A 13,903-nucleotide genomic window follows, 5' to 3' on the forward strand; every position below is an offset into this window, starting at 1 on the left:
GATTTGATGTTTAGCAAAGGTTGGAGGAGTGACAACCTTTTAAATGTTAATTTAACATTTGAGAAAAAGTTAGATTGAAAATGTTAAATGTATCATTTGGAAAATACAATTTGTAATTTGTTGAAATAACATTCCAAAAAGTCATTTACTATTTGCCAAGTGTTGCTTTTGTGTGTGTAGCGTATAACTAACCAATCAGACTGACAGCACATCGATAAAGAGCGACAATTTACAGCTTGTAGTGATACCGTTAACAAAAGGCCTTTCAACCTGAAATTTAATCAGAATTAAACAATCATAAATAATGTCAATTTTAAACTGTGATTACAAACAATCTTGCATCAAATTAGTTGTATGATTAATGCATGTTTAGTTGTTTACTGAAATTACATATTACACTTTTCCAAAATGAAATACATGTATCAATGCCCTCTAAAGACTATGTTATATTTCCTTAGCATCATCATAAATGAATAATAAACTTATGATACCCTGAAACTATGGCTACTTGAACTTCCTTTATTCACTATTGCATTTGTGTGCATGATAAACAACCCCTTTGGCTCTACAAAAATTACCCTAAATTCCTCTTAATATCTTATGCATGTCTACAATTACCAAAAGTTATCTTCATTCTGTCACTTTATACAACTACCTGTTATATATAAATGATATCTAAATAACACAACACAGTCTGTACAACAGACTATCCCTATAATATAACACGTACAGTATGTACCGTACTATGTAACTGCATGTGTAATGCATGATACAAAGTTACTGTGCGTATAAATCACTTTCATAACAAATTTTATACATCAAATTATCTGAAAACTATGAACGGTATAAAACCAACACCTACCTGAAACTGACGGCTAATTATTAATTATCAACATTGTTCAAATTATACTCACAACATTGGGCTTGTCTGGAATACTAAATTATCGATTGTATATCAGAAAGATGACTTTCCCAAATAGAGAATCATGTGCAGCTAAATTGCTACGCCTCTGGCTTCCTCTACGATAGTTGAGGGTGTCTCCGGAAGAAGGCCATCGACCACTTTTTCCCCGGCAACCCGTCCTTGAAAACAGTCGGTCGCTTGTCATCCACCACTATTTTCCGGACAGTCTATATTGAATTGAGCAATGAAGACAGGAAGAGGGAGACTACATGATTCTCTGGACATGATCACTATTATTATGTTATCACATATAACGGGGGGAACAGTTTTCCCAGGGTCTACCACAAAAATAAAGTCCCCATAAAGCTCTCCACATTCTACCCTATGTTTAGCGCATACCCTATCACTATTGCTATTTAGATTATTATTATCATCATCATCATCATCATCACTTTTATTATCATTATTAACAGTACTTTAATTATATTGTCATCATTAAAATTATCAAGAACACAAGAGTTGAAGGGTGCAAATTGCACAGCTCATGTTGGCTTACCTGCTGCAACTCGAGCCTGTTTACTCCAAACCCGATTCTCGCCATCTGCTGTGCCCAGTTTGCCAATTTCGCCTCTTCTGCCAAGGACAGGTAAGGACCTGGACCTTGAGTTGACTTGATTGGCCTCTTTCCAGCGATTTAAGTAGATACAGGTAAGGAGAAATTGGAAGGTTTAAGTAGAATGAGATAAATGATACAAGAGGGGGAGAAATAAGCGACTTTGATACTTAATTTTATGGTTAGAATAGAAGTGGTTTTTTCACCCACTCTCTTTACTCACTTCATCGATAAGGGTTGATTTCGGGATGCCATAGAGCTCCACAGCCTTCCTAACCGACATTTTGTCCACTTTGACCCTCTCTACTGCCTCATCCACCTGCTGCTGGTTATATCGCCGGTAGTTGTTCCTCTGCATTCTTTCGACCTTCATGAAAATGATAAAATATATCTTAAAAATGAATACACATCGGGGGAGGGGGGGGGGGGGGGATGCAGGAGTTTCCAAGGGGTGAAGATCTCTATAGGGATACATGTAAGTTAGAAAGCTCCACCAAAAGGAGGGGCGGAATCGCCCCCCCCCCTCTTCCCCCTCCCCCCTCCCCCCCGGAAGTTTAGAAACTTGTGAGACACCGACTGATTTCAAAGTAAGTTGGAGAACTTTCCGTGGATGTCTATCTGATTTACTTTTGAGAGTTTGGATGAGTTGTTCTGCTGTCTGATTCGTGCAAGTTTTGGGGCTCATGAATAATTTATGAGTTTGTAACAGCTGTTGAAACAGCTGCCTGACTGAATACTGGGGTGTGATCGAATACTCGGCGCGCTACCCTACATGTATACTTACTTTATGATAATGTTTGTTATTGCTCTAATATTGACTTGATATTTTAATTATTTTATTATTTATACTTACAGGTTAAGAATATTGAAGATACCTTTAAAATGTACACTAATGTTTACAGCAAGTATGATATGCCAGATAGGCCTTTGATAATCTAGTTGATCTAGCAATACAAACATAACAATCTCCCAATAGTGTCTTTAACTCAACAGATCAAGCATACACACATCAAGAGGCTTAGCCACTACTCAAAGCAGCATTAGCACAATTTATGAATAGTGAATTCAACTTAAAAAGGATAAGAATCCAATCAGTTGCAGTTTTAATTCCATCATATACAGTTCCATAAAATTAGAAATTTATATTAAGAATAATCAATAACCTACCAATTAATGACCAGCATCCACTACAAATACAGCAGTGTTAGTTTAGGTAAAATTGCATCTTTCCTGAACACTCTTTTACATAGCTTCTCCTCTGCCCCATTGGTCATGTAGCTTTTCCATTAGCCTCATGGCATGACCTGAAGGGAAACTTTTTTCATTGGCCCCATGATATGGCCTGATGTGGCTAATAAGGTATCCACATGACTTAATAAGGTCATGTTTACTCTTAAATGGAATAGTCCAAATTTACCTGAGCTGTGCACAGATGGCATATACCATTTTTGTTATGGGGGTACAAATTTAGGGCACAAATTCACTGCTAGACATGCTACAGTGCTGCTTGCAAAAAAGGGGTATAATAGGATGAGATCAGTGAAGAATAAAAATCAGAAAAGGAACTGTTTAAAATTGCCTTTAGTGAAATAATACAAAGTAGTTCCATGCTTAAATCAGTAGGTATCGTAAGAGATGTTGGTTAAATTTTAATCTTAAGCCCCAGTCCCATATAAAGCCGGACCAGCACGGACGAGCACGGACCACTCCGGACCATCCCGGACCATGGTCTAGGGTGATCCGGGATGGTCCGGGATGTTTTGTAAAAAAAAGTGTGATGCTTTAAAAGCTACAGTCCCATATACGTCCCGGACCGTCCCGGACCATCCCGGACCCCATCCGGGGTGATCCGGGATTCGGTCCGTGTTGACACCGTGTTGGCACCGGGGTGGTCCTGGATGGTCCTGGATGGTCCTGGATGGTCCTTGATGGTCCTGGGCGGTCAATAACTCACTCCCGGACTGCCACGGATCAACACGGACCGCCCCGGCGCCACTACGGATGACCCCGGACCCAGCACGGTGGCTACACGGATCACCCCGGATCAAACTATTGTCCCGGACCGTCCCGGACCACCCCGGCAGTTTTTGACCGTCAAAAACATCCGGGGTCGACTCCCGGACCGCCCAGGACCATCCAGGACCATCCAGGACCATCCAGGACCACCCCGGTGCCAACACGGTGTCAACACGGACCGAATCCCGGATCACCCCGGATGGGGTCCGGGATGGTCCGGGACGGTCCGGGACGTATATGGGACTGTAGCTTTAAGTTCAGAATGAATGAAAATATCAAACACATTAAAAATTCCCAGCCTTGTTTGTAGTCTTTATGCAAATTTGAAAAAAAGTTAAAGAAACATGAATTGAATTTGCCAAATTACTAGTCTTTAATTAGACACTTAATATAATAAGCCTATACTTCCAAAAAGGGGCAAAATCCATTAAAATGTTGTAACATAGCATACATTATATTTACATGAAGCAGCAGGTCCATATCTAGCCAAGCATACCAATCATTACTAGTGCTGCTGCCCCTTGTAATTTCGTTACCTACATGTATGTAATTCCGTTACCAGTGTTTTAATTGGAAAAACATCAAATACCTCTGAAATTGATATGTACATGTAGGGCTTTGAGTAGGTAGATAAAGGAAGAGAATTTGCAACCATAAAAAAAGAGAGTAAAAAATAACTTTGTGAGTAAAACTTCTTTCAAATTTTGGTAACGGAATTGCGTCACTTAAGGGTAAAATTGAAAAATATCTCCTTCAAAAACTTTTTTCATTTTTTGAAAATGATTTTCAAAACTTGATTCCTTTAGTTGTTCAATTAGAAATAAATATAGAAGAATACATTTTAAATACATTGCTCCACTGAATTTTAAGAAATTATAAGAAGATCATGTAATTGAAGCCCCCAACATAGCCCCAAATTCAAATAAATTTTTCAGAAAAACTATATATTTCAAAACGGTTTTCAGTTCCATTACATAACACTTGTCGTCTATATGGGAAATGTTAAATTATTGAAGTTGGATCAAATTTAGAATTTAATGTAACAATGTAATGAACCTGTAATAGATGTCCAAACTATACAACGTATGTACATGCAATCTTATAAAACAATGCTCTTGGAATTTCAGTAGTATACTATATCACGACATATATCACAACTTCTGACCAAATAATTCCTCCTGTACTCAGCCATGATCAACTTGATAAGAAGGAATGAATAAAGTTCTACTCAGGCAAGGAATAAATTTCCTGTGGAAGTTATATATTTTGGATGTGGTCGTAATTTGCAGAAAGAAACTTTGAGGAGGGCAAAGAAGATCTTCTTCCACCACTTGCAGGATCCGTGGATGTTCAGGGAGTGCCAGAGAAGCTGATCGGCAAGGTCGACTTCTCCCGTATTCTGTGTGTATTGCTCCATGGCTTTGGGTTTGACATATCTCCTAATGTGGTCTGGACCATTCTTTGCTCTGACTTCTTTGATGAACGTGTCTCCGTTGTGCACAGACGTGATAATCTTTACTGCTCTCTTGTCTGCCCATGAAATGTATGTGATATCCCCTTCCTTTACCACTAAAGGTGTATCGTCCTTCTTGGACTTGTTCGGTTTGATAGCACTGGGGACACCTCTCCGGTTGGCCCTCAGTGTCCCACATGCACCGGTGTCTTTGCTAGCCAGCTCTTCAAAAATACTCGGTGAAGAAAACAGATTGTCCATATAAATATGGTGTCCAATGTTCAGGTATCTAGCCGAGACATCCATCACTACCTGGTGCATGGCCCCACGATCATTCTCCAGGACTTCCTGCCTGTGGAAATGTTCCAGTTCTGGACATAGCTGGTGTTGGCATCGCAAATGCTCCAAGCTTAACCGACCAGGGTAGAAATTTGCTGCCCATCTATCTGTAAACATGTCCATGACTCCTCTCACCTTGAAGAGTCGATCTCTATTGTCACCTTCAGGAGCATCTTCGTTGTTTACCAGGTGAAGAAATGATGCATTCTTTTGTGACTTGCTTGAACTTTTGAAGTTGTCTTAATTGGAATGCTTCCTTTTTTAATTTCCGAGACTAGTGTGTGATGACCCCCTTCTCCCCTTCATCTTTTTTGCTTCTTTTTCTTTGGCATGCTAGCATGATTCAATCCATTATTCTGTTGATTCTTTAACAAAAAAGCATTTATTTAAAAAAGATTTCTTTTCCATTGAAGTATGATCTTAACTCTACTTAATTGACTCATCAGTCACATAGTCCTGTGACATGATGCTCTTGATGCCAAGATTAAGCAGTGCGTTTGTACTCCACACTTGGTTGTAAGCCGGCAAGCGAACAAGGCCGGTGTACATGATGATTCCTAAAACAGCCCTCATCTCTGCTGGATCAGTTGGAATCCAGGTCCTTGCCCTTGACCGAGGAGACAAGTTTTCTTTCCCTCCTACTGTCCTGAAATATTGGTCTGCATAACGATTAGTCTCCCCCACTATTCTATCAATTATCTCATTAATGTTATGTTTTGACCAGTGCTGCTGATTGACAAAGTAATCTGCGATAGCTGAACACCTTTCTACCATACTACGATACCAATGGGCCTATATATTGCCTTTCAGCCATTCAGCGTGGAAGCATACAAAATATGAACAATTTCTAGAAAAACTCTGATATATATACCAGGGTTCTTGTTAATTTTTCTGATAGCAGGCTATTTATGATTTACAGGAGGCTACTAAAATTGCAAAAGAAAAATCTCTGTGCGCGTAGCGCACATCACCATGTGCGCGAAGCGCACATCACGAGCGCGAAGCGCGAAGTCCCTTGCGGCCGGGGTCCAGCTTTAGGGTTTTAGATGCTCTCTGGTGCTATCTTAGCCTTATTTTTGAAGATATGACCACACTGTATGAGCCATAGTTTAATGATAAAGATCATGAATATTTTGGCTGAATAACTTACTTTTCATATGATATACAATATGAAATGAAAATGCTCCATTATTGTTTCTGATAAATCAATCATATTTGTGATGAATCTACAATTTTGAATTACATGATAATGATACAAGGTAGTCCTGGGCAAAAACGGTTAACTGACGTTTACAGGACCTTGTCAGTGAAGAAAATCGTTTGCGATAAAAAATTAAAAAAATTGGAACACACATAAAAAAAATATGACAAAATTGGATTGGTAAATGGTTTGCAGGTATGTGACAGCTGTCACAGGGGTCTGGGGGTGTTACGCCCCCAGCAGGGTCCAGGTGCAGTGCCTCAGTCTGGAGGGGAGTCTCCCCTGAAGGCAAGCCCCTAGCATTTCAAGATCTCCCATTCAGATTCTAGAGACCTTAGAAGGAAAAATCTTGTCAATTCAATCAGAATGTATTAAACTTTTCTCGCATATTGAAATGTAATGTGACACATGTTTAATATTCATGTACCTGAGGCTGAAACTTTTTGCAATAATTACATAGTGAATGATCATTCCATTTCTGAATCTGAGGACTGGCTAAGAAGAGTACATACATGTATGAGTACAAATTTTCATTTTTTATTCACAATACGGTAGATCTAACTTAGGATTACGAAGTATAAATAGCAATGCCAATGCGGGTGATCATTTGGACGCAGAGCGAGCTCTGGAGCTGGCCTCTTTAAATTATTGCGAGCGGAGTTCGCTGGCTTGAGCTTGTTTACGAACGTACGTCTACGGTCTAGTCTCTGTGACAGTGTATGTGTATAGCGTGCCGCACCGGATGTGCAGCGCTCGTATTCTGAATCGAATCGTGCATCGCCAAATCAATCACAGTTTCACACTCATTATTACTACCGGTATTATTTATAATTTAGCCTACATTATTATTTACATTTCAAATAAAAAACTTACCTGTACGTAGCTTCTTACTCTTAATAGTAAGGAAGGAAGACATCGATGTCTGCCGTTTCGATTCCATTTTAATTCGACTGGCGTGCGATCTCGGAGATAAATTCACTCAGCTAGCTCAGCTCGGCTCACAACGCGCGCTTTTCTTGCGTAAGCTAGCTTGCCGGCCTGCGCTTGGCTCTGGCGCACTGGGCATATACTAGATAGCTCTGCCCCCGCGTGCGCCGCGCCGCAAGTCCATATTTTAATAGGGTTTTATTTTACGATCGTTTCGGAGACGTTTCATCTCATTTCTTTACGACCGTTTTCACAACCCCGCGCTATGAAAGCGTGTCTTCGTGAAGCTTGTGATAACAGAAATTTGAGATAGCGACTTGACCGAATATGATGTGATTTTTGTATTATTATTATTTTTTTTTGGAGAGGCTTACAGCCGGCTACGATTGCCGTTACAGCCGAGAAAAATATCCGGTTGCCGGCTATTAACAAGAACCCTGTATACACATGCTTCATTACATCTCGCTTCATTACATCACACTATTCAAGTGACATTTTATGCATTCCACCTGAACAGACTTACCAGTTCTAAAAAGTATCGCGAACACGTAAACAAACTAACTGCAATCACATTGCAAACTCTGTCAACAACATATTACATTTCAAAATAGCAAAGCGATTTAACAGTTGAAAATGTCTTTATGATAAACATTCAAACAATATCTTCCCAAATTCCACTAACATTGATGTGCAAAAGCCAAAATTAGGGGAAAAGCGATGGGACGGAATTTGAGAGCTTTTCTTGTCATATCAGAAGTCATAGTTGAATAAAATGATATTGCATCTGATAGAGGCTTCCAAGCTACATTTATTCAGCAAGAAAAGAAAAGAAACAAATTCCCTGTTTCAATGGTCACCTTATGTATATAAAGCGCGACAGGACGGAAAGACAACATTTTATAAGTTGTGAAAGAAGTTAAATTCAACTACATGTGACCTTCTAACCCTTTTGAGACAATTGAGCCCATTTGAGGACAGGCACTAGGTGAAGTCAGAAGCAGCAGGCTCTGTTCATAATCATTATGAATTTAAATTGTTTGCATTGCGTTCCAAGGCAGTGATGCTTGCCATCATCTCTCTGGCACGGACAGGTACTGTTTCTTGTCCACTTTTCATATGCCATAAACTAAGTTCTAAAGGAATGCAAAAAATCTATATACTTAGTCTGCATAATGGATGTTGAAAACATAATGTACCTTAAACAGTTTGTCGACGACCTCTGTAAGGTCACTTCCACAGAGGATGGCTAGATCATCCACAACAATGAAAAACTGAGTGGGATTGCAGCGCTCTCCAATGCCCAAAAGGTAAGGTTGTTGCCGCTTTTTGTCTCTCCTCTCTTCAGCCAGGTGTGATTCCACACTTGTACCATTCTTAAGGGGGATAGGTAGGTAATATTAATGAAAACAAGAAAGAAAAATTACTTTTGCACACTGCCTATTCAAATTTTCTGCAGATAAAATGATGTCAACGAAGCAGTTCGTGCAGAGTTTCAAGACATTTTTTTTTAAATCTCACATATTTCTTGAGACCAAGCAAGCATGTCCTTGATGGCTTCTTGTATTTTGGTTTCTTCTTGTTGCATTTGTTTTTTTAGTCCATGTTGCAATGCTGGGCCAGAAGATGGGCCAGGCAAACATTGCATCAAAGCCTTGACAGGCTTTTTAGACATTTCTGAAGACAGGCGACATTCCACTAGTTCTTCTGGTAATGCTGGACCTAATGATGTTCCAAGCCAGCATCGCTTCAAAATCTTGGCAGGCTTGTCATCCATGACAGAGGATTATCTCTTGCGCTGAATCGTTGTAGTTGACTCATCACTGCTACATTCATCTGGTCGATACGTAGGATCTAATACATCTGAATCATCACTGCCAGAATCATATCTTGTATACAGACTTGATTCATCACTGTCAATATGGCTTGCTGTTTGATTTGATGACTGAACAAGGTTAGGGAAGATCAACCTGGACTCACGTCTTGAGACATCGCATTGATCTTCCCAATCAGATGAACAACTTGAGGGACCTGGCTCAGTGGTTGGGCAGAACTTTTCTGAGTTGTCTTCCTGTTGTTTTTTTCCACAATCCGGAAATAATTGATGATACAGGCCTTAGAATTTCCAGTTCCAAGAAGGTACGGTTTGCTCTTGGTCTTCTTGGTGCCATCCAGGAAATCTTGAAAACTCTCTCCACTCTTTCACAAGATCTGTCATACCCTTCAATGCGTCTGTCCCTTACTTTCGAAAATTGACTTGCAGAGTGGTCAGACTTTTGAATGTATCTTGTGCACATGCAAAACCTACAAAAGTGATTTGCAGTAAAATTTTCAATGAACCAACCAACGGAATGGGCTGCCAAGTTGTCACTTGCCAAAAAGCTAATTGTACCTTTGAATCTGTGCTCAACACCACCGATATTTCCACAAACACCATCTTTCTCTAAGAGTTTAAGGTCTCTTAGAATTGGTTTCAGTACAAGTTCATACCCATACTCTTGTACTAGTTCAGTTCTGCATAAACCAGCTAGTTGAATGACAAGAATTGTTGAACGGAATTGAGTGTCTAAATTGCCAAAAACATAGTAAAATGCACTTATTTTTACAGGTCTTGAATCTTGATCCTAATGGATTGGTGATTTGAAAATCATCGTGATAGAAGATTAACTGAATAGTGGGCTCATGTCTCTTGAATAAAGGGTTTTGCTTGTAAAATATTCCATCACGAAAGTCTGTTAAAAATTCATGGTATTCGACTTCTTGAAAACTATACCTAAAATTTAGCAAATGGGCTACGACATCTTTATGTTTCAATTGACACTGTAGTGATTCAATGATTGGCACATACTGAAATACATCTTTATTTTTTGTTCCTAATTTGACATTTTGTGGCTCAACTAAACCAAGAGCTCTTCTGAAGTAGTTAATCTGCTGCTGCTCAAAAGATAAAGATGACAGATGGTGCAAAATGTCACTAGATATTGTCACCTGGGTATCGACACCTGTATGATGCACTAAAATATCTTTAGATTTTGTGGTAAGTTCCCTTTCATGAACAAGACATAGATCTGAAACTTCACGAAGAATGGCGTTAGATGTAGAAAAAGGTAATTTATGTTTCTCTCTGAGGGACAAAATAAGCAAAGTCACAGACTGTCGAACATCTGGAACATCATCATCACCTTGTATATCCTCAGTGACTAGTTCTTCATTCAGTTGTGTATCTACTTGTTCCAGTTCTGGTACTTCTGTTATGATGAGCTCATCTGAGGGGCTTGATTTTCAACTTGTTGCTAAACAGAAGAAAACTCTGCAAAATGATGGCGATTAAGATGGGTAAGATAAGATTTTAAAAAACTCTGTACGATGACTGGCAGCCACTGATTCCACACACTATAAAGAAATCTGGCTCATCGCTGTGTAATCTGCGGATATGATTCACAAGTTTACAGAGTCGATAGCCTTACCCCCCCCCCCCCTCCTATGGTAGGGAGATTTTTTATTTTGGGAGATGAAATTGTATGATTTGGTGCATACCTGTATTTATGCAACTTTATTAACTTAATTATTACAATAAGAGAATTTCACATTTATTGGATCATTGAAAAGAAAAGGTCCAGGCTGGCCTGGCCTGGCATTTTTCTTGTGTATCTCTTTCACAACAATCCGATAAACATCACAAATGCCCATATGGTTGCAGTGCACCATTCGATTACATGTTGAACAGTGAAAGCTGAACTTGTTGTTCTTCACAGCTTTAAAAAACTTCATCGGACATGCGCACAGATATAATATGCAATGCGAGGAGTGAATGTACTGAATTACATTCGACCCCAATATTTGCGCTATAGCTTCAGTCTCATGCTGCGGCTGGTCAATGTGCAATGTGTTCATATCTACCAGAGATCACTCGCGCGCAGTAGGCCATGCGCGGTGAATTTCGTGCATGCGTGGTTGTCTTTCCCTCATGATAATGGCAACCTGGCCGCCACACAGGTTTACCTATGAGCGTAAAATCCTTCCTCCTGATTGGTTCCGAGATATACGCATCGTGAATATACATGAGCTAAGCCCACACTGTCTAGCTGACTATAAATGTAACTATCACTTTGAAGATTTATTTTGACCAATCCCTTCATTGTTTGTTACACACTGACTGAGAGAATGTGGGGCTTTCCTTGGTTTCTTTTTTGGAATCAACTGGGAACTGTCCACTGTCTTTCGCTTTTTCAATTCTCTTAGCTTTCGGCAAGTATGAAGGCATCTGCGGCCCCCAAGAACAGTTTTACGTCGACTAACAGCAGCTGGCTGGACTTTGATGGCCACTCCCTTCCTTTCATTTTCTTTGAAGAGGCCATATCCAGGGAAGCACCAGTGTATTTACCGAAGGTCTTCAGGGCACCAACAAGGGCAGAATTGGTTTTTTAAGAGTTGAACTGTTTAACAAAGGATTCAACAGACTCACTGAGTTCTTCCAGATCGCACCTGAGCATTGCAATTAGTTGACTGGCACAGTCATTAATAGTAGCTTCCAAAGACACTAATTTATCATTACAGGGTGGTTTACCTCCAACATTTGACTGCAACGGACCACTGCCCCTGTTATCGAACTTATTCTGCAGCATCCTCTGAACATTCAAAGACTCCACAGCCGCATTTTTTTTTTCTTTTTTTAAAATAAATCCCCCCCCCTTCTCATTTCTCTATGTATCTCATTCTAATTCTATCCCTCTGCGCCTCAGAATAGTTTACTAGATCGATGGCGCATAATAAATGCTGTATTATTATTATTAAGCAACAGAAGGGCACTCGGATTCAGCTACATTGTCATCATCACTCAGACTACCCATCTGGTCTAGAATATCATTGTGAACTTACCATAAACTACATTTTAATGGCTGAAAGGCTATGCTACGCAGCTGGCACCGTTATAGGCCTACGTCAATGTCACATGTACACCGAATAAAAAATAAAAAAATATGAGTGCTGCACGCATTCAAGTCGAGGGAACGAGTTAGTAAGTCAAGGGAATGAGTTGTAAGTTGAGGGAACGAGTTATAAGTTGTGGTAACGAGTTAGTAAGTTGAGGGAACGACTTGTGACAATGTTCATTAGCACCTTCTGAATGAACGTGAGCGTGTTTACCATTTTATTGTTGTATGCAAGGTTGAAATTATAATGGACCAGCATATAAGCAAAGAGACTGCTGATATCAAGTCGTTGGTGGTGCAGATTACTTTGTTCCCTGCTGAGATGGTAAACGATGCATTAAGAATTTCCTGGAATTTGTCAGTGGTTCCACCATTGGCTTCACTCTCATAGACAATTCTTGCCATTGTGTCATTGGTTGCCTGAAAAGGAAAACAATGTGAAATAATGATCACAGTTTAGGGTATATAATATATGGTAATGTAGTAATGTGCACAGGGCACATTTAAAGTTAGATGGAGTGGTCATGGTCACTCCTGAAGTTCAATTTTCACAGTTTACATTAGGGGATTAATGAAAATTACAACTTGAAGATTTAAATAGGTGTTGATATTGCTAACTGTATTGCGGTTCTTGGGATGTATGACATTTAATGAAATATTTGTTTCAACATTCTTTACAAATTGTAATCCAAGAACCACAAGACCTACACAAATTTACCCTTCATAATGATTTCGGAGTCGAGCCTGAGTAAGTTACACAATTAACACAAGAAAAAACGCACATTCATTCAGAACGCATGCCTTTTTGACCCCAAATACATGACAAGAGCCTCCTTGTTGTTCTGCTTCTTCTACATGACGTTTATACGTTTCCTTGCTTCGCAATACATCTTCATCCTCGACAAAACAGTGCTGTGTGCTTCTTCATTGCTTGTAACACAGATTCTACAGTAGTATGTTGCAGAGAAACTTGCAACAAATCCAAATAGTGAATGGACACCCAAATTATCACCACTAAATTGAGTAATTGTTCCCGTCTTCCGACTTCCATCAGGTGGCTGGATTCCCTCAGTTGGCTGTAAAACGTTACCAAATCCATATTTCTTGATATCCTCTGTGTAACACAATGCAATGAGATGAATATTTTGCAATGAAGAATTAAATCTTGGTGGTAAATTTTTCAAAACAAAGTAGAATGCACCAAGTTTGTGTATACTTAATGATCAATAAAACATATAAATAAATTTTAAAAAAAAGTTTGTGTATACTTGATTTCGATCCCAAAGGATTAACAGTCTCAAAGTCATCATAGAAACAATGCAGTTGTAAAGCATTTTTGTCTTTCTGAAAGAGAAGATTGTCCATGAACAATTTGCCTTCACGAAAATCTCTTAAAACAAAACCAGTGCTGATATGGTCACTGATAACATACTGATGAATATCTGGGTGTTTCAGCAGGAGTTCTACAGTACCCCTGAGTGGGCGAGCTAATTCCAAGCCAAACACGTGGTGCGACTTGAAT

At 39.5% G+C, this 13,903-nt stretch overlaps 1 protein-coding gene across 1 annotated transcript; it reads right to left on the reverse strand.

The window, feature by feature from the left end:
- Positions 1-1,719: 1,719 nt before the first annotated feature.
- LOC105441832 (piggyBac transposable element-derived protein 4) lies at positions 1,720-5,898 on the reverse strand. Its single transcript, XM_030974483.1, has 3 exons — positions 5,756-5,898; positions 4,831-5,338; positions 1,720-1,884 (listed from the first exon to the last, which is right to left on the reverse strand). Exons 1-3 carry the CDS (start codon positions 5,896-5,898, stop codon positions 1,720-1,722), a joined length of 816 nt encoding a protein of 271 aa, XP_030830343.1.
- Positions 5,899-13,903: the final 8,005 nt, after the last annotated feature.

The sequence above is a fragment of the Strongylocentrotus purpuratus genome, unplaced genomic scaffold (assembly GCF_000002235.5).
Source record: "Strongylocentrotus purpuratus isolate Spur 01 unplaced genomic scaffold, Spur_5.0 spur5_scaffold_7, whole genome shotgun sequence".
In the NCBI taxonomy this organism is placed as follows: Eukaryota; Metazoa; Echinodermata; class Echinoidea; order Camarodonta; family Strongylocentrotidae; genus Strongylocentrotus; species Strongylocentrotus purpuratus.

What these genes read in the sequence shown, in the direction of transcription:
- LOC105441832 (XM_030974483.1), bottom strand. Translation starts at nt 5,898, where the DNA reads ATGAGGGCTGTTTTAGGAATCATCATGTACACCGGCCTTGTTCGCTTG. An exon ending in GTGACTGATGAGTCAATTAA is followed by an intron (nt 5,339 to 5,755) that starts GTAGAGTTAAGA and finishes ACATTTCCACAG; the next exon opens with GCAGGAAGTCCTGGAGAATG. An exon ending in TCTTCTTTGCCCTCCTCAAA is followed by an intron (nt 1,885 to 4,830) that starts GTTTCTTTCTGC and finishes ATTTTCATGAAG; the next exon opens with GTCGAAAGAATGCAGAGGAA.